Genomic DNA, 20,855 nt, shown 5'->3' with positions numbered 1-20,855 from the left:
CAAATTACGAGTAAATTTAACTCAGTTATGAGGTCGGCCTAAACTAATCAGAATTGAGAAATTGCCAAATTACTCATATTTTTGGGCTGTTCCACTTTTTGTAAAAGCGAGTCGGTTTTTACTCATTTTTGAGTTGAAAGTCACTCATTTCATTCGTAAGTTAAATTTTTTAAGCGTGTATGTAAACAGAACTGTCAAAAAGTCTGTTAAAATAATACGAACATGGATTATGCCTTCCGCCATTATGGCTCGTAAAAAACTAGGTAGAGAATTCAATAAAATCCAGTAAGTTTTCTGAGCAAAATATCGTGGTAGCACATTTTGTTCGATAGCTACGCGCGTTTGGCAGTTCGATTGGTGCACTGTACTACCTCATTACTATACCTTATATTATGGAGTTTTAAGGAGTCGCCACTGAATCTGTAAATTTCAAAAGCAGTTGTTTTGTTTGAAACAAAAATTTTGTTCATGAAAATATATTCTAGGTGCAGATGGGCAAGAAAAATACATTTCTTAAAACAGAGCTCCTGTTTAGGGCCCCAAAAACTGCTTCCGAAATTGGGCATTCCGATGAAAAGTTAATGACTGTTCATTTCCCCTTAACTGTACTAGGTGACATTAAAATGTCAAAAATCACAGAACAGACTCCAGTTGACTTTAGATGCCCAGGTCGTTTGCGATGTAGCGTTTCAAGGCGTCCATTTAGTTTTTTACTAGCCATAATAGCGGAAGATATGAAGAGGGTCCCTAAATTGACAATTTAGCGACCCTCTTTATGCCTTCCGACATTATGGCTAGTAAAAAAAACTAGATGGACGCCTTGAAACGCAAATTGCATCACAGAAAAACAGCTGCAGAAAATTACCCATTGAGTATTTTTCTTGAAAATTTGGGTAGAAGTAGTTTAGAGTGTATTGTTTACACTGTATTTTTTATCGCTGTAAGTTTTTCGAAAATTTGAACAAATGGCGTCACCAGAAAAGCAACGTCGCAAATTGATTTTGTGAAGCACCTGGAAAATCCTCAACCCTCTCATCGGGACATCGAAAAACAACTCGGAATCATGCAGTCAACATGCAGTGATAAGAGAAATGCTGTCAGAATGGATGTTTTATTAGCGATCAGGATCACAAGCGTGTCGTAGAAGCGTCTTTGCGGAATCCCAATGCTTCGGTCAGAGATGTGACCAAAAAGTTGAATCCGTCCAGGTCTTTCGTTGAGAGAGCCAAGGATCGGGACGGACTGCATATACACAAAATGCAGAAAGCTCCAAATCGTGACGAACGGCAAAATACTGTGGGAAAGTCACGGGCCCGGAAACTATACACCCAGATGCTGACGAAGCCTCATTATTTCATCATGGATGATGAGACTTACGTCAAGATGGACTTTCGGCAGCTTCCAGGGCTACTGTTCATCACCACCCAGTACAAACTTAATGTTCCGGAGGAAGTAAGAAAGCAGAAACTTGCAAAGTTAGCCAAGAAATACATGATTTGGCAAGCGATCTGCTCATGTGCAACTAAAGTACGCCGTACGTGACTACCAGTTGACTCGTCAGTTGAAGCAACATGAGGTCGCTGCGATCTTCTGGCCCGAGTAGCTTTGTGCCACCATTGAAAGGATGCCATGGAGTGGTACGAAGCCAACGGGGTCACTTTCGAACCTAAGGACGTGAACATCCCCTCAGCTCCCAACGCTCCGGAACTAAGTCCAATCGAAAGATACTGGGCTATTATGAAGCAGGCACTATGGAAGCATCTCAAGTAGGTCAAACCATAGGAAGACATGACGAAAAAGTGAGTTTCGTACAGAAGAAGCTGTAGTCAGATGTTGTACAGAACCTTGTGAGTGGAGTTAGGCGAAAGGTGCGAGCATACGGTTATGATATTGAAATTGAATAAAATAAATATGCCAAAAACTTATTGTCTGAAAGTTTAAAAAAGAGGTCAACTAGTTTTCTGCTGCGTTTTTTTTTCGTGAAGCAATTTTATGTGGGACACCCTTTAATCAGTGTTCGTATTATTTTAGCAGCCTTTTTGACATTTCTGTTGACATCGTACACTCTTAAATTATTCTACCTGTAAATAGGTCAGATTTAGTTAACGCTAGGTTGAAACTACTCAAAATGCCCAAACAATTGGTAAGTAGTATGAACTTAAAAGTGCGTTATTTGTCATTGAGAATAATACAATTATCGGTAGCAAGTAACCAAAATTGGTTGTAATTTTTACCCAAAGTTTGAGTTTGTACACTTTAAGGGCATTTTGAGTAGTTTCAACATAGCTTTAACTTAATCCGACCTATTTACAGGTAGACTCATTTAAGAGTATACATTGTCTTTCCGCACGTTCCTTTAGTTTTGCCGTGAGAACGTGGGAAAAGGAAATTTGCGATGTATACAGAAATGTCAAAAATGCTGTTCAAATATTACGAACACGGATTATGTTGTCCGTCATTATGGCTCGTAAAAAAGCTGGATGCAGTTGCTCAATGACATGTAGTTTTGATGACTGGACGAGTCATTTAAAAGAAGAAAAATGCTTTTTTGACGATAGTACATTAGTAAAAACAAAAATCAATATATTTACGTTGCCATACTTCCTGCCCTAATCTAATACCATGAAAATCTACATACCGTTAAACAACCCAATTTAAAAATTGCGTTTGCCCCGGTATTTATACCTCATCTGACTGCAATTACGTTCAACAGAATTGCTAACCGTTTTAAGGTAGGTTTTAATTTTGCTTTCATCATTGAAAAATAAAAACAACATTGTAAAAATTTATTTCTTTCGAAATTGTTTGCAGTACTAAAAAATCAAAGCCCTTTCTTTGATACGAACTTTTTTATTCAACCTTGAGAATTCAACCAAGGCAGGCAACCAATAAGCATTACTAATGCAATTCAAATACAAGCTAATAAACATTTAAGTCACCTCAAAAGCTACTTAAAAACCACTTTCGCGAACTATACGGCTAAATTTACTGCTAACCCTCTTTCAGTGCTGACAATGCTTATTTGCAGTAGATAAGAAGAATTTTAATAGAATTTTGGAATGCCAATTTACAGCAGCTATGCAGTAAAAAATGCCTGGAATGCCAATAAACGGTTGATTTACCGTTTATGTTAAACCTGGGTGAGTTTACAAGCGGATGAACAAAATGTGTCCATATGATGCTTATTCGGAAGCACTTTGTTATTAACTCGTGAAACGATGGTTAATTAATGAAACGCAATCGGTAATGATTCGCAAGCAATCTAAAATGAACATGATGAATTCTATGTTAGTTTATGAATACTTTGACAGCCGTTCGGGAAATGTGTGTATTGAATCGAACGTTCGTCAGTGCGGCGCGGTGGTTCACATCTTTTGCTGTAAAATTCAGTGGATTAGTCATAAATATGGATGCAATCTTGACATAAAACTGCTGCAGGCTATTGATTGGCTAATACTTACTGTTGAATCTGCTGTAAAAAGTGCTTAAATTTAGTATTTTATATTGAGCACGGCAAAGTGAAGCAGAAGGGCACGCGCAAATGAGTGTGTGCATGATTGCTTTTAAATGCTGCTTTACGCTGTATTTACATTTGTATTTGCGTTCAAAGTGTGTGTGTGCGTGTACCTAGTATGAGATGCACCTATAAGTTTGCAGTTTACAATAAAAGAGACGATTAATAGAGCAGAATGTCAGCAGCGTACAGCGCGAATCAAGCAACTGAGAAAATCCTTCTGTATTAGATACTAGAAGAAGTTCATTTGGAGTCTAATTTTACGAAAATAACTTGTATCTTATCCAATCCATCCAAAATGAAAGGTAAGTACACATTCTGCTCTCATTTGTGTATTATATTATAGAAAATGCTCATTGAGGAAAAAATGCTGTTAGCCTTCTAACGAGTAAGGATGTCGTTTTGAGTGGGAAATAGGAAAAGTTCAGAGCAAAACAGATAAATCCGTTTGGATAAAATAATTGGGTAGAGCGCCCAGTTAGCCTCGGTGTACGATGCTAGCCTAACAAATTAAACGTCGTATGTTCGAGTCTCGGCTGGACGGTGCTGCTATCCAGCTTTTTACGAACCATCATATTTAACATTTCAGTAATACATCGCACGTTTTCTTTCCGCACGTTCCTTTGGTTTTACCGTGCACGTGCAAAACGTGCGATGTATTACTGAAATGTCAAAAGCTGGAAAGAGTCTATCTTCTGGACTACCAGGTTTGGCAGACGGAATTTGTCGTCACTTTCATTCTCTAGCAGGGGGCTGATATGACGTCACATTTTCGTTGCTCACATGAAAAAGGCGGCAAACGCAAAGCGATTTCACAAAACGAATTTAACTAACCATTTTCACAGTTTCATGTATTTCGCATCAATTGCCTGCCTGGCATTGGCTATGTGATGCTAAAACCTTGGCTAAAATCAAACTAAAACTAACAACATTTAACAATTTACACATTCGACTCGGTTGTCAGCTTGAGCCCATCTATGGAGTTGTCAGCTTGGGCCCGCTCTATGTTGGCTACGTTTTTTTTTTTTGTACAGGTTGGTATTGGAAGTGTCATTCCCGTGTTCTCTAGTGTCCTTATGGGACTGCCAGTGTGACGTCAAACTCGCAGTTCCATAAGAACACGAGAATAAAAGAGACGACGAATTCTGCCAAACCTGGTAGTCCAGAACATAGGGAAAGAGTCAGTAGGATCGTTGCACTAGTCCCATAATTGTCCTATAGGTCTGTTTTACAATTTGTAATTTATGAAATTATTTCATTGAATTACGAAATTTTCAAACTAAAAAATGGCTTTGAACAAAATAAAAGTAAAAACTGTTTATATTCTATTTTCGACTATTGCGCCAACGCAGCAAATCGGCGGAAAGAAGAGTTCGGTCACTTGAAGTAACCACCAAGCTCATCGTAGCTCCCGAATCCGGCCGGATAGTTTTGTTCTTCGGCAGTCAGTTAAACATTGACATAACCATTTAGTAGCGCAATGGACCGGCTTGCGCTTTGAAACAGGTAGCCTAATGTATGCGAGATTTCTCAGAGACATTATGCCGATCGGAAGCTGTTTAATGTTCAGCACTTGACCAGGAATGGTTCTTAAAAAGTCATAAGCAATCCTACAGTTCGGACGCAGCGCTCCACCTTCGCTGTTTTCCGCCTGCTTTATATTAATATGTTTAACACTAACCCGTTAACAGCACAGATAATAAAGCAGTCATAAAATCCGTACAAATAATAAAAGAATCGTTAAAGTCCAACCACGCCGTTTCGGGAAGGTACACAACGGAGGACTCGCCTAAGATGGGTGCTCCTTGGTCATAACTGGAATAGGTGAACTCCGAGAGATTCGTTTCTCGGAAATCTGGAACCTGTTTATTTGTACTTTTATTGTACCTTTACAGTGGTCCATTTTTCCTCAGCCTGCGTTTTTGTTTTCAAATAAAACTTTTCAGATACGAAACAACCAGCGTGCAACCAACTCAGGCATTGCCTGCGGGAATATTTCGTCTGTTGATTTCGTTCGAGCGATGTATTTCCGCATGTCCATCTGCTCAATGACATGCTGCGAATCACAGGTTACAGAAGGAAGTTCTTAGGCTGTCATGCAATTGCCGTTCCAATTCGGTTGCTGAATATTTACCCCTATAGATTTCCACTATCTAAATCACTTTGTTTGCAGTAAATCGAACGTCAGATTACCTCTGGTGTGTTTTCATGCGATTCACTGGATAATACGCGGTAGATGCATATCACCCTTAAACAAAGCCACGATCTGAAAAACCTGCCACAATTGAAGCCCACGAATCATGGCTCCGATTGCCTACTTTACGATCACCTAAATATACACCATAAAATGAAGATCGGCCGCCGTCGAGCGGACCATAAAATTTCCGAAATGAAATTTCGACAGAGTCATGCTCATAAAATTGAAAGAATAACAACGACGGATGGATCGATGAGGCTCGTCCCCTGTAATCATCGTGCAGCCACCGTTTGCTGAAGGAAGCATTGAGGCTTCAGGGGGATGAACCGGCACCGACCGACACCGAGACTGCACTCACAAAAGGCACGACGACGAATATGTTCTAAATTAAATAATAGAACCATAAGCCGTTCGTTCTTCTGTCAGCCTGAGAAAAAGGAAACGAATCGAAGCTTATCTCGAAATCTCTAATCCATACAGCTGTGAGTGTGTTTGGGTGTATGTGTTTGAAGTGGGCTAGACTTGTGACCATACCGTAAATTAGCGAATAATGAACCCCTGCCGCACGGGAACGACCTTCTAGTTTTTCGAAAAAGTTCCTTTTTTCTTTCGAGTCAGTAGCTGATAGAGATCTTTACCGAAACAGCAGGCTCGATCCTCAGAACAGAAGGCGCAGTGTATGGAATTCCGTAGGCTGTACAGATGAAAAGATAAGGTTCCTTTTTTTCTCTCTATTAGTTTGTGCTGTTTACGTTTACTGTGGAAGACTATTGAAGTGTTTTTATGATATGTTTATTAACTTTTTGACTTTGCACAAGGTGCTAAAGTTGGAAATAGGAGAAACAGTTGGCAGAAGAGTAGCGATTAGGCCACGTTAATAGAGGGGCAGTTTCGGTATTTGGTCCTAATGAAGATAAACGATCGTTGGTTTTGTCTCAATTTTTCAGTTAGTAAATAGTTCGGAACAAACGGATGACAGAATATATTACCCGATCCTTCATCGAGCATCACAAAGACGGTGGCGCACGGTAACTTGGGTGGGATGTTCGTGACTATACATGTCATCAGTTCAAGTCCGGAGACCAATTTCAATCCCTGGAAAACGAATCATCCAATGGTATTTGCGAAACGCAATCCGTGACCGGAATTGGCACATTTTCTGCTTCATTTTGGCTACTGATTTGAACCTTTTTTATTGGACCGTGTCTGTGGGGGATTCGAAGCTTGCTAAGCGGCTGCATGAAGGCGCAGAATAGTTGCGCGTCGTTCCGTTCCATTAGATTATAGTGGATGTAGATAAAGATATTAATAAAACTTTATTAAAGATAAAGATTGACATAATCATAAATTTTTAGGGAAGCTCACATGCATCGGAACAAGGCACAGGTCTATTATTGCTTTGATTCATATTTATAAATAAGCAATAATTGAACGTGAATCAATAATAAGCGCACATGGTCTCAGGAAATATATTCTTGTATGCATCGCAAATCGAAGTATCATCAAGTTTGACATCATGATTTTTGAAATAAAAGTTCGCTTATTTTCTAAAATTATACCTTTTTCTTTGTTACCGGCACTGATGCCACTAAATTTCTCGATTCGAACATTTGTGTCTTTATCACAAGACCGCCGTTCGATCGATTCCGTTCTTACAGATCCCGACACTAACCAGCAATGCAAATAGCCTGCTTCGGAACAAAACAACTCTGAAGAACTCGAGCTCTGCGATTGTTTGCGATTGCCGTTAACGCCTTCCCGGTGCCGGTCGTGGCTCCAGTAACCTATAGCTCGACGGTCGCCACGCCACGTACCACAGTCGGAAGCCCTCGGGGGCTGCGCTGTAGAGAGTATCATTGCGTCTGTTCGATCACACCGCCGCCGCGCTCGCTTGTGTGCCGGCACTGTACCAAGGCCGGTTATTATTTATTTTGAGCGGGCGAAATTCCCCACACCGACCGATCGACCGACCGCCTCTGGCTAGACAGTGGCAGTGCTACCGAATTTCGGCACCCCTTGTCGGTGATCTTTTCCAGCTTCACCACCACCCGTTCGTTCTGCTCGCCACGGCCCTCAGAATACGTTGCGAGGGAGTAACCAACCGACTCTGTGTTTAACCAGCCTAGCGATGATCCCGTCCTTCAACCATCGTCCTGTATAATTTTGAACTTTCTTCTTAGCGATCGTTTCCTATTCATCTGCAATGTTGCTAACCTATTTGAAAAGATTTTTTTTTCTCAACCTACTACATTGCTTCTTTTTACGATCCCGACTTGCCGAAGATTTTGTTGGTTTCGAAAAACCAACACCTCCTTTTCTGTTCCTACGCTACGTCCCACTCAGTCGGCTGCTACTGGCTTCCGACCGTTCGCTGGCTCCAAGGAGAAACACCCGAAAAACCGTGGGAACGATCGGCTGCGACTATATATCTCTGCGACGGGTGCGACTATAAAACAGCACTAGGAAAAAGGTGCTTGCCATTCGGTCTTGAAGCACATTCACCATCGGATAGAGCTTTCTTTAAATCTTGAATGAAACTGGATGGAGCCAACGGGGGAGCTGCCTGTCCGTTGGTTTAACCGTTTCCACACTCATCCACTCATAGCGATAAACTTTTGCTTTTTTGTTTTTAGCCGGAATGGTGAATGAAAGTTTTTACGTTGGGACATTAAAACGATGAGTGATGTGTTGTCGAGTGGCCAGAGCCAGTCGAGTGGTAACAGGTTGTTTCAGCAGAATTGTGCGTGGGACTGATTGTGGTGGTCCCCGTGTGTAGTTTTATGATTAGAAGCTGGGAAATCGTCGGTGGCATTTCCGGTTGCGCAGATAGGAGATATTGCTGGCTGTGAACATACTGTTTCGACTAATGTTGAGTCATTTTGGACGCCGAAAAAATAGATAAATTGTGCCACTATTATGAGCCAAACTAAATTATTTTTGTTACCTGACAACCCCCCACCCTCTGACAACCCTGCTAGCACAGTTGTTATAAGCTAGTTGTGGTAACCGAATAATAACTAATTTCAGTCAGTACCAGAAATGATAAAAGTGTGCAACCAGAAATCATAAAAGTGTGCTGCTTGGGAATTACACATTCACTATAAGAGTAACTTTTTTGCCAACTGCCAACGGAGTAAAGTAGAATTCAGCATGAAGGAAGGGTAATAAGGGAGCTCGTACTTATCAGCATCTGTGGCTCGAGCAGCACGTTCCTCACAATGCCCAAAAGGTGTCCCACATCAAATTAAGCAAAGCCATGGGTATAAACGTCCTTTGGAATTTGACCCTTCTTTATCGACAGATATCGCAGTCGGTTTTTAATGTACAGGAATATTACGGGGCTAGTGCAAAGATCCTATTAACTCTGTAGCGGCACCGCCCAGTCGAAATTCGAATATACGACGACTGGATTATTATACCAGCATCGTACTCCGGAGCTAACTGGGCGGGCCCCATATCAAATTGAATCACGGAAAAAACGCTGTAGAAAATTGAGTATGTTCTCTTGAAAAATTGGGTAGAAGTAGTTTAGAGTGTATTGTTTACACTGTATTTTTATCGCTAACAGTTTTCCGAAAATTTCGGAAAAAATGGCATCATCCGAAAAGCAACGTGGCGAATTGATATGGCGCAAGCATCTGGAAAATCCTCGACTTTCTCATCGAGACATCGTAAAACAACTCGGAATCGTGCAGTCAACGGTGAGTCGTGATATTAAACGTTACTATGAAACTATGACGAAAGAAGAAATACGGTTAGAATGGATGTTCTATTAGTAATCAGGATCACAAGCATGTCGTGAAAGCGTTTAGGTGGAATCCCAATGCTTCAGTCATGGATGTGGCTAAAAAGTTGAACCTATCCAAGTTTTTCGTTCAGAAAGCCAAGGACCGAGAGGGACTGCATACGTACAAAGTGCAGAAGGCTCCAAATCGTGACAAACTGCAAAATATGATGAGAAAGTCATGGGCTCGGAAACTGTACACCCACATGCTGACGAAGCCTCATAATCTCATCATGGATGATGAGACTTACATCAAGCCGGACTTCCGGCAGCTTCCGGGGCTTCTGTTCTTCACCGCCCAGCACAAGTTTCATGTTCCGGAGGAAGTAAGTTAGCAGAAACTTAGAAAATATGCCAAGAAATACATGATCTGCTCATGTGTCAAACGGAGTGCTTGTGACTACCGGGACTGTAAACGGGCAGATCTACCCCAAGGAATGTCTGCAGAAGCGTTTGCTTCCTCCGTTAAAATAGCAGGAAGTTCCTGGCAGGAACTAGCTTCGTGCTACTATTCAACGAATGTCCTAGAGTTATACGAAGCCAACGGGGTCACTTTCGTACCCAAGGACCCATTGAAGTGCTCATCGAAGAACTGCTTCCATTTGGCGACTATTTCGCGCTTGTTTGAGATTAGATTTCCATCTTCGTCCGGCGTCCTTTTCCGATGAGGTTTTGGTGTGTAGCCCTTAAGAGATTAGAGCATCTTCGCATAGATCTTGCGCGAGTCATTAGCCCGAAATAATTATTTTAATTCTTGACTATCTCTGTCCTCCTTTTGACGCTTTTTTTCTCCTCTGGATCGTGATCAACTCGATCCGCGATTATCGGTACTTGGTTAAGTTGTCCCCCAGAAAACCAGTTATTTCGCGAACTTGAGGTTTCTTTGCCAACCTCCGCCGTTGTGACCTCTCTTATGGATTAGCATATCTAACCGTTTTAAAGCTCCAAACAAGAAGTTAAAGCCATAGTTATCGGATTGTTCAATCCGATATGCTGCTACTAGGTGATCACCAGACTAAAGCGCGAAGCAGAAAAGGGTGGGTTAAAGGTAAATACGTCTAAACCTAAGTACATGCTGGGCAGCGGAACCGCTTGGGCCAAAGCCGCTTGGGCAGTAGTATAATGATCGACTTCGATGAGTTTAAGGTAGTCGACAAATGTGTCTGCCTTGACTCACTGGTAACGGCGGACAATGATACCAGCCGTAAGATTCGGAGGCGTATTATCAGCGCAAGTGGCACTTACTACGGGCTTCAAAAGCAATTGCGGTCGAGCAGAACCGAGCTCCCGTGCAAAGTGCAACCTGTACAAGACGCTTATTAGACCGGTTGTTCTCTATGGGCATGAAACATGGAAAAAGCTCGAGGACGACCTGCGAGTGCTCGGAGTTTTCGAAAAACGAGTGCTAAAAATGATCTTCGGTGGCGTACAGGAGAACAGAGTATTGAGGCCGAGAATGAACCACGAACTCTGTGGCGCAGCTCTGTGGCGAACTCAGTATCCAAAAGGTGACTAATTCTGGACGGATACGATGGACAGGGCCTGTTGCAAGAATGCCGGACAACTACCTTGCAAAGATGGTATTTACCTTAAATCCGGTGGGAACAAAATGGTTAGACCAGGTGGAGCGAGACTTGATGGAGAGTACTCGATGTCCGAGGAATTGGAGAGCGGTAGCCCACAACCGAGATAATTGGAGAAACCTTGTTTAACAGGCTTTGTCTTAGGACGACAAGCCACCTAAGTAAGTAAGTATGTAAGTAAGTAAGCTACTAGGTGATGTCCCAAATCATCAGAAAAACATGCCATCGATGAGAATAACGTTAGATGGGTCCATTATTCGTTGATCAGATGCGTTCCACGTGACCTTGTCCACCTTAATTACGTGGATTTCAACATGAAACAAAAATGTTTCTGTTGACCAAGCCCCGCGAAGCTGTATACTTGTTGCATTGCTGGCCATTATCATTCGATTCATTGAGCAGGTTATGGGCCCTATCAACGTTATGTTTTTTCGCTTCCTTACTGATTTGGGCATTCATCTCCCCGATGACGATCTTGATGACTCGTGTGGAACAGCCCTCGTACGTTGCCTGGTACGTAGTAGCACGTAGAATGCTTCCACAGTCTAACAGACGTAACACTTCATATAAATTTTCTAGCAAAATGTCATTTTAATGATTATCTTAAATCTCGCAAAAACACTAGCGTCACTCAGTGCAGTCTTCACGCAGCGCAAAGCAGCTCGCTATAAAATTTAGCCATGTTATAAATTTACGCGTACGGTCGACGTATTCGTAGGCACAACGATTGTTTTTTGAGTCTTGGCTAGAGTGAAAATTTGAAATGTTTGTTGGCGATGGAACTATGCTGTAGTAGTACGTCTGTTAGTTTGTGATGCTACCTTCTCATCTTCGGGCCTACCTTCATTAAATAAACGGGTCTGTTTTCACCAACAGACACATTCTCCCGTTGAGCGCCCTCCAGTCCATCACACGATCCTGCATTCTATTCAATATTATTATCAAAGCCCGTTTTCATCAAGCTAAAGACTCCACAAGCGCTGTAGTAAAATTGGGACTTTCTGTTTATATCTAGTAGCATAGAGCCGGGGTGGCTCGTGCTGTATTATGAAATTGTCCTCACTCGGTCCTGGGCTACTCATTGTGCGTCTCGTCACACACACACACACACACACACACACACACACACACACACACACACACACACACACACACACACACACACACACACACACACACACACACACACACACACACACACACACACACACACACACACACACACACACACACACACACACACACACACACACACACACACACACACACACACACACACACACACACACACACACACACACACACACACACACACACACACACACACACACACACACACACACACACACACACACACACACACACACACACACACACACACACACACACACACACACACACACACACACACACATGTCGGCTTCAGCCCGCACTCATGTGGTCTATTTGTTCACACACGCGTACTCGTTCTAACGAACACACGGGCATGAATATCCCTTTAAAACTACCGCTCTTATTTCATAATGCAGTGCAACGAGTTTTTGCGCGTATGTGTTTACCTAACAGCTATAGTTGTCGCTCGTCGTTCGTCGTTGCAGCCCGATCTGCTGATGCCGATTACATGCGAGGGCTCGCGCTCCCGCCCGTAAGTAGAATCGAAGGCAAAGATGAAGAAGAAGAAAAAGTAATGCAAAATTTGTATCTCAGTGCACCACCAGCCTCACGGCATTTGATTCCCCGAGAGTTTTTTGCCTCGGGAATAAGCCATGCAGGAAGACGATTTGAAAATGAGCGTGCGCGAGTGTGTGGGTAACAAAATATTTCACACAGCACCGGCGGCTGTTTTTTTCCTGCGTGTGCGGCGTAAGTGTTGAATGCTATTTTTCTCATACTCTTTCGCATGTGAGTAGGCATGGTTGACTTCTCGCTCGATTCGCAACATTGTCGGAGGGGTCTTGAGGTGAACAGATTTCACTGGAAAGTCGTTCGGCATCCTTGCTACGTGGTCGGCTCACTATAGTCTCCAGAAATTCACCAGGTGCGCGATGAGAATCTCTCCAACTATGCTTGTAGCTCGTCGTTCATGCTCCACCGCCATTTTTCATTTGTACTCCCTCAATACTAGTCCGCAGCACATTTCGTTTAAATACGGCAAGTGCTCGTATCTTTTTCGTAAGCAAAATACCGGACTACCGGTCTGATTAGCGTTTTGTACATCGTCAGCTTTGTGCCGCGGCATATGCTCCTTGATCGGAACGTTTTGGAGAGGGAAAGTATTTGTTATTTATTGGAGTACCTCATCTGACTATAAATTGTCTACATGATCGGCATTGACCAGAGTGACCCAAATATATGAACTCATCAACGACTTCCAGTTCATCGCCGTCAATAGGCACTGTCCGTGGGAGGCGAAAGTTGTTTTCTCTGGAGCCTCTTCCTACCGTATATTTGGTTTTTGACGTATTGATTTGTAAGTTGTAACCCAATCCCAATCCCAATTCGTCTGGCGTAGATTGCCTCTGCCGTGTCAAGGTTTCTAGTAATGATATCGAAGTCGTGTGCGAATCCTAGGAGTTGGCAATGACATTACTAAATGACATACAAGACAGTCCATTTCCATGCTGTAAATATCCGTACGATTCGAAAGCACTCGAGAGATTCCCCGACACACCCACGTAGCATTTCACTCGCTTCAGGGTAGGTCAATTTCTGAAAAACGGTTCTCGTTCATTATCAGCCGTACATGTTCGCCATGCAGCCCCAGCTCTTCTTTACCTTTTCACCTTTGCGACAGTTCTCCTGCAGTGCCACTATGCTGAACTTGCGGTATTCGAGCAGGACCATGTTGTCACCTCATTTCAGCGATCAATAATCCCAGGTGCCAAGCTGTTATTCCAGGTAGGTATATTGCTTTACTAGAACTACGCTAGTGTAAGGGCTGCGATCTTAACTCTAATGTTCGAGGCAACGCGCTTCTTAATTTAGCCGCCCGATTCAGGTCAGACACTGTCGTGAACCGCTCTTAGCATGGCGTCCTGAGGCTTACTACGTTGAGAAACTACATTGTACTACGTTCAATGGAATCACTGTTAATAGCCGTCCCTAGGATGGATATGCACAGTGTGACCATCATTACGAAGCCACACGTGGTCCCAGATTTTACGGATAATATCATTGACGTTTACCGATAACGATAGGGGAAATGGTTACTATGTAACTTTTGAAATAGTCGACGAATGTGTTTACCTGAATACACTAGTAACATGAGACAATGAAAAAGGCTGGCTGTGAGAGGCTGATCTTTTATGGATTGCGTTCCCAGCTTGGGTCGCGAAGGAAACTATAAGTGTCCGCAAATCTGAACAAAACGCGCACTTTGAAAGGCACTAATTCTTCTACTGATGTTTTACAGGCAAGAAGCATGAACGTTGAGGGAAGCCAAACGACAAGCTCTTGGCATTATTGATTTTGATCTAATATGTGAGATATCGATACTTGAAAATATCATGATCTGTACAGTTTATGACAAACAGTGGATCTTTAGTCTTACTCACAAGACTATGTTCTCTTAAACAGTATGGCTGGATGGTATTTCGTGTTTACCGAAATTTAACGAAATCGTGCGAAATTTACCATAGATGTTATGGTAGGTCACTATCATACGATAGTTAAATTTATGGTAAATTTTGGTCGATTTCGCTAAAGATAAAATTTCGAGAGATCTCACACTGCCTTTTCAGCCTGGGCTTGACAACGTCACCTTTCATTGCTAATCGTCACTCAGCAATGATGTAATTATGCTTTGGTTTCAATTGAGATGCCACTTCGTTTCAAGATTGGCTACAATCAGCTGCAATCGGAGAAGCGGATTTCATTTCCTCGTGACGATTGCTTTTAAGGCTTCAAATATTTTATGGAAGGCTAGCAACCTTGATTGCAAATAAAGTAATTGAGTAAAATTTCCTGCAATTCAACACATATTATAGATGATTTGGTCAACATCATCAAATCATGCCCGATTTTCAATCGCCGTTACTTGAAACAATTACCAGCTTCAATAGAAGCTTGCATGCTGGGTTCTGTTCAAAAAATAAACCAGTCGCTCCTTGCGTGAAAAATCAGCATCATTCTTTATAAGATTTGTCGGTAGTTGTACAGATCATGACGAATTATTGATCACTTACAAATAGCTACAAAGGGAATCAGGCGTACAATTCTGTGGATATATTTAGACGTGTAAAACACGGCAAATTGCCGGTAGCAGAAACCTCGATTGAGGCCGCCAACTTCGAAGTGAAAAACATGCAAACTTATATCATATCTCAGGAAACAATCAGATATTAACTTTAATTAAACCCTTGATTAAATGATACAATGCAAATCGGGAGAGACACCCACGAGTATTTCTTGGTTCTAGGATAGTTTAGCTGACAGCGATATCATAATCAAAGTACGCTTATCCCAAGTGTGAGATGTCAATCTAAAACCTGACAAAAATACTTTCAAACACAATTCTGGTCATGGACAATAGATAAATTCTATAAACACAATAGTATATTGTAAAGAAAATCTACCCACATTCTTCGGAATCACAATAGCAGTCAATGATATTATTCCATTATGAATTACCTATTATTAGGACATTACTCACGGTAAATTTTTCAATTTCTTGAATTCCGCTTTCGCAACGAACATAAAACAAATAATTATAAGTACTTAAAACCTTCCAGACGAGAATAATAAAACACATCAATGTGTTTGAGCAGTTTCACGTATCAAAGCCAGCATTGCATTCGCTAGAACAATTAAGCTTGCAGCTAGCCCCGACTGTTATGCTTTCGGAAGCACTAACAAATACGTTATAAATAAGCTCCTAAACGGTGATCCCTTGCGGTACAAATCCCTCTGTACAGGCAAAGGTCAAATTGCCGCTGCGGAACAATTATCGATAGAAATCTGCGGCGGCAAGCGGAGCCAGAAATTCCCTTCTGTCACGAACGGCACATTAAATATTTATTTATTTCCCCAGTCTTCGGTTGGCCGTATTTCGCAACCATCCATTTTTTTTTTCAAATCGTTACTATAACCACAAACCATTCAATAAATTTGCCCATTCCGGCCGAACCAGTTTGCACTGCTCCCGGGGAACACACGACGGGTTCGTAATCAGCGCTCGCCGATCAGAGCGTGACTCCCGAGAGCCCCAGGGCCAGGCAGAAGCTCAACCCGCGCGATTTATTCATGCACGAAATTCACTTTCGGGGAGGTCCATGTAAATCTATTTGGCTGAGCGGAACGAACAGTGAGAAGGAGTGAGAGAGCAAAGTAATAAAACGAAATACATTTACTCACCTAAGCTGGCAGTCATCGCTTCGATGTCTTTTGGCTTCCGTTTCCGGGGTCGTCCCTTCTGGCGGGGCTGCTGCGGCAGGGCGGTAACGGCATGGTGAGGCGAAAAATAACCGGCCGGCGGCATCTTGCTGCTTCCGGTCGAGTCACTCGGACTCAACGGTGCATTGGGTGAGCTACCATACTGGGTCGGGTATTGACACTGCATCGCCAGTGGAAGCGGAGCCCCCGGGTCCAGCGGGATGTCGATGTGGGACCTGATGGCAGCCGGATAAAAGAAATCAGAATTTATTGTGACTCCACCTCGCAGATAGTAATTTAATCAAGGCACACAAAATGCAACCTGTGAATTTATGGATGGGTTCCTTACCTGCAAAGTACCGCCGAGTCCCGTATCGTAAAGTGGTCGCCCTTGTTGAGCAGGGTATTGCAGATCGCGCAGCAAAAGCACCGTATGTGGAAAACTAGGTGTCGAGCTCGCATAACTAACTCGGAGGAACTAATTGAAGCCAGACATTTCGAACACCGCCGCGAGCCGAATACTCTGAAAGCACACAAACATGGTAATGGCACATTTAGAACGGAAAGGAAGAAGGCACAATAACCGAGTCATTAATCTTCATATGATTTTGGCTTTCGGGGTCGTGGTGCAACAAGTGTTTCCCTCCTTCGCATCCGCATGTTCTTGTTGCTGCCATGCCACCGTCAACCTATTTAGTGTACGCGAGATGTTTTTCCGAATCGTTCCGGCCGCTGACAAGAAGCCGAAAGAAACGATCGAGAGGCTGCGATCCCGCGCTTCTTCACGCACCGATGACTTATGGGACAAGGGGGCGTTCCCGAGCGATTCATAACTCCATACCGAGAATTGGCTCGGCTCGGGACGCCAAACATGAAATATGAATAATTGTGTTTAAAATATGCGGTTCACATTGCGCGGGTCGAAGCAATAAATTTTCCGTGAAGACGGAATGCAAGTGATGCGTTTTTTTTTCTTCAACCGCAGTTGTCGGTTTTTGAATTGACACTAAAGGACGAGGAGAGGAGCCACTAGGCAGCTGGGTGATGCTGTAGACGGCTGGGTCGCAGTTAGGATCAGTGTGTATCGATATTGTGCATATGCTGTGCAAAATAATTTGATCCGTTCTTGAAAAAATAGAAAATATATATATGTATATATGTATTATGAAAAATAGCAATTAATATAGTGATTAAGAATCGAAAACCAGTTCTAATTTATGTATAATATATTACTGCCAGCAGTTGTGCCATGTACAGTTATGGCATCCGTGTTTGAGAAGTTGAAAAACGACAGAGGAAATGGCTAAAGAAACTAAAGCAGACTGAAAGAACTCCAAGAAAAAACTAATACAGTAGCCTCCGAATAAAAAGCAAAGTCTAGAGCTTAAACGTCTTTCTATGACGTTTCTTTATCGACAGACTTCGCTGCCGGCTATTAGAATACAGGACAATTACAGGGCTAATACAACCATCCTATTGACTCTATCTAGCACCACCGCCTAGCCAAGATTCGAACATTCGAGGACCAGCTTGTTAGACCAGCCTCGAACTTTGACTACTTGGCGCTAATGCATACGTATTACTTTTGAATGGGCTGTATCTTGCGCTGCTGACTGTCTAGAAAGTTGCAATCTTTGAAAAGTTTCGAGTGACTGTCACCAGTCCTTAGAAATTTCATATTCGATTTATCCAATACGCCTGAATTGATGCAGTGTATTGCTCATTCTATGCTATTTCTAGTACAGATAAAATGAACTTAGCATTGCCTGAAACCTACGATTCTAGCGAATCACTTACGTTCATGTTCGTGTTGTTCTCTACATTCATTCTCGACAATAGTGAACGAAATCAACTGTGAATCATTCATTCAATTTGAACTGCCGGCAACGACCACCATTACAGTAAACGTATACATTGCTCAAAAATATCAGTCATGAGCAAGAAAATTTACTCGAGTTGAGCAATCATTTAGCACTGCAATTCATTAATGAATTGTTTCGGAGGGTAGAAAATTTACAAAGACAAACACTGTCAGCTGTTCAGTAGTCATACCCATGAGCTGTGTAACATGTGACCATGTCCCATAGTAACTGTAAATAGTTCAAAAAATTGTATTTTGTATTGCATGTTAGGAGTAAGGAAAAAATTGTTTATTTATATAATAAAACCCCTTTATCGAGACGCCGCTGTTACCATTGGCTCCACTGCACGAACCGACCGAGAGCGGAGGAGTTCTGCCGTAACGCAAGGTAGTTCCGCTTAAGCCTACAAGGGGGAGTTGCTTGCGATCAGCAAGGAGATCGGGGCTTTTTGTTCTGGCAAGCGAGGCGATCGGACGTGCCTAAGAGTGGGAGGAACGAGTTGCTATTCCCATGCGGTATCAAGAAAAAAGTTCGTATCGACCGTGTTCCGTGAAGTGCTGTGCGTAGCCTGGGAAAAACCCCCGCTACTTAAATCCACCGCATTAGACCCGCGCTGCGTAAATCGTGCGAGCGGGTTCTCAACACGATTTAGTGTCGATCTGCCTTTTTGGGCGAAGTCCGTGTAAACGCCGAGGAGAGAAGGAAGAATCCGTGTGCCCAGAGGTGAAGTGTGTCCGCGAAAATAATAACTGCTATCTCGATAGCCCGTTTCCGTAAAATATAGGCGGGTGAGCCAGTGCAAGGACTCCATTACAAAAATGTACCCGGGCACGTGGTTGCCACCATAGTGGACGGACTAAGAGTCAGTCAGTGCGCTAAGAGTATGGAAAATCCCCCCCACAAGAAAAGTTTGCCCCGCAGGCGACAGCCTCGTGTCGTTCACCTAAGAAGAGCCCCGCCCGCAGAACAACGGTCCCGTGCCCACCAAGCAGCCAATGCGCGTCCGGGGAAAGTTCTACTCGTTTTACATCGGTTAGATAGGAAGCCCCCCTGGGAGAAAACGGTAAGTCTACATGCTCGAATCAAATCATAAGTAGAACCCCTTTTAACTTACAGCTGATAAAAGAAAGAATACTACCAATGGTAAAATTGTATGCGCTGAATGCACTTTTATGCAGAGCTATCAATTTTTTCGAGCACTGACTGTCTCTTTCAAGATGATAAGAAAAATAGAACTTTCTAATCGGGTGGCGCTAGTGTTTATGCGTATACGTTATATACCGTGATACGGGTAAGTTAAAAAATTGCTTCTGAAAGCTATTTGTCTTCGGAAAAATATTCGGATCGGAACTTCGGAAAAGTTGTTCGAGTAACAGCAACCTTCCAGATTATATAGAAAATAGTATAGAGTTACCTCACTACGTGACGCTAGTGTACATATATTACGCTTGTGCAAGGCTGTATGTTGCACTGCAGATTGTCTCAAGATTGTGGCAGTCTTCGTAAATGTTGTTCAAGTTTCGTCTTTAAGATGACATGGAAGTGCTAGTGAATATATCGCTTTCATTATCTTAGTAATTTAAGAAATTACTTTTTTCGGAAGTTTATTCGGCGACGGAGAAAGGGTTGACCCACTTCTGCTTTTTTACTAACTGGCTTTTGTAACCGGAGTCGAAAAAAAGAAAAAATAAAGCCGAAACGTGACAGAAAAAGACAAAAAACGAGGCAGGAAAAGAAGGAAAATGGACCTGAAAACAAAGAAAAACGGAAGAAAAATGGCGAAAAATGGAAAAGCAAAAAAAAGACTCAGGAAAAGGATGAGGAAGAAACTGGTAACAGCGGACAGAAAAAAGAATAACTAGAGTGAAAAAGAGGGGAAACTAAACAAAAATGGAATGCGCAATGAAAAACAAATACAAAATTGGAACGGAAAGAAACCAGCAAAATAGGCATAAGATGTCAAACGGAATATAAAAGGAGAAAGATGAGACAAGAAACGAGAAAATGAGACAAAAAAATAAGAGAAGATTTCTTGTTATCCCATCGGACTAAAGAAAAAGGTAAAATTAAACAGAAAAAGACGTAAAACGGGAAATAAAAAAGTAAAAACCGTAAAGCAACGGACAAAAATAGAGCCAAAAACAGAATAATCGCGATAGAAAAAATGGAAAAAGGGTGCATAAAAAAACAGAAACAAAATATCAAAAAACTGGTTTTAAATATCTGAGGTTTATGAGGTTTATATGAGGTTTAATATGAGAAAACCCGGACTGCAAATAAGCAAAAATGGTACGGGAGACGAAGATAAACAGAACAAATGGAAAGAGAAAACACGGAACAGAAAGAATATAAAGAAAAAACGAGAGAAAAGAAGGAAATCCGAAGAAAAATGAGAGCGAAAACCAAGAAAACGATACAGAAAAGGAGAAAACACGGAACTAAAATTGGGAAACGGGACTGCAAAAAAAACTGAACTGAAACTAGGTCAATTGTGTTAGAGAGTAAGATAAAAATGTCAATCCTAATTTCAACAAGTAAAACTTTG

The 20,855-nt window shown here is 42.2% G+C and overlaps 1 protein-coding gene across 1 annotated transcript in view; it reads right to left on the bottom strand.

Annotated features, from left to right (window-relative positions):
- Nucleotides 1-20,855, bottom strand: part of LOC128741748 (protein apterous-like) — a 165,026-nt gene that overhangs the window by 4,100 nt on the left and 140,071 nt on the right. Inside the window, exons 5-7 of the mRNA XM_053837751.1 lie at nt 16,798-16,971; nt 16,431-16,684; nt 2,499-2,513 (exon numbers count right to left, since the gene is read on the bottom strand). Coding sequence (XP_053693726.1) covers nt 2,499-2,513; nt 16,431-16,684; nt 16,798-16,971 — 443 coding nt within the window. The remainder of the gene's footprint in view (nt 1-2,498; nt 2,514-16,430; nt 16,685-16,797; nt 16,972-20,855) is intronic.

Source organism: Sabethes cyaneus, chromosome 3 (genome assembly GCF_943734655.1).
Source record: "Sabethes cyaneus chromosome 3, idSabCyanKW18_F2, whole genome shotgun sequence".
Taxonomy (NCBI): Eukaryota; Metazoa; Arthropoda; class Insecta; order Diptera; family Culicidae; genus Sabethes; species Sabethes cyaneus.
The sequence above is the reverse complement of the archived record's forward strand: the minus strand, read 5'-3'. Positions and strand labels throughout refer to the sequence as shown.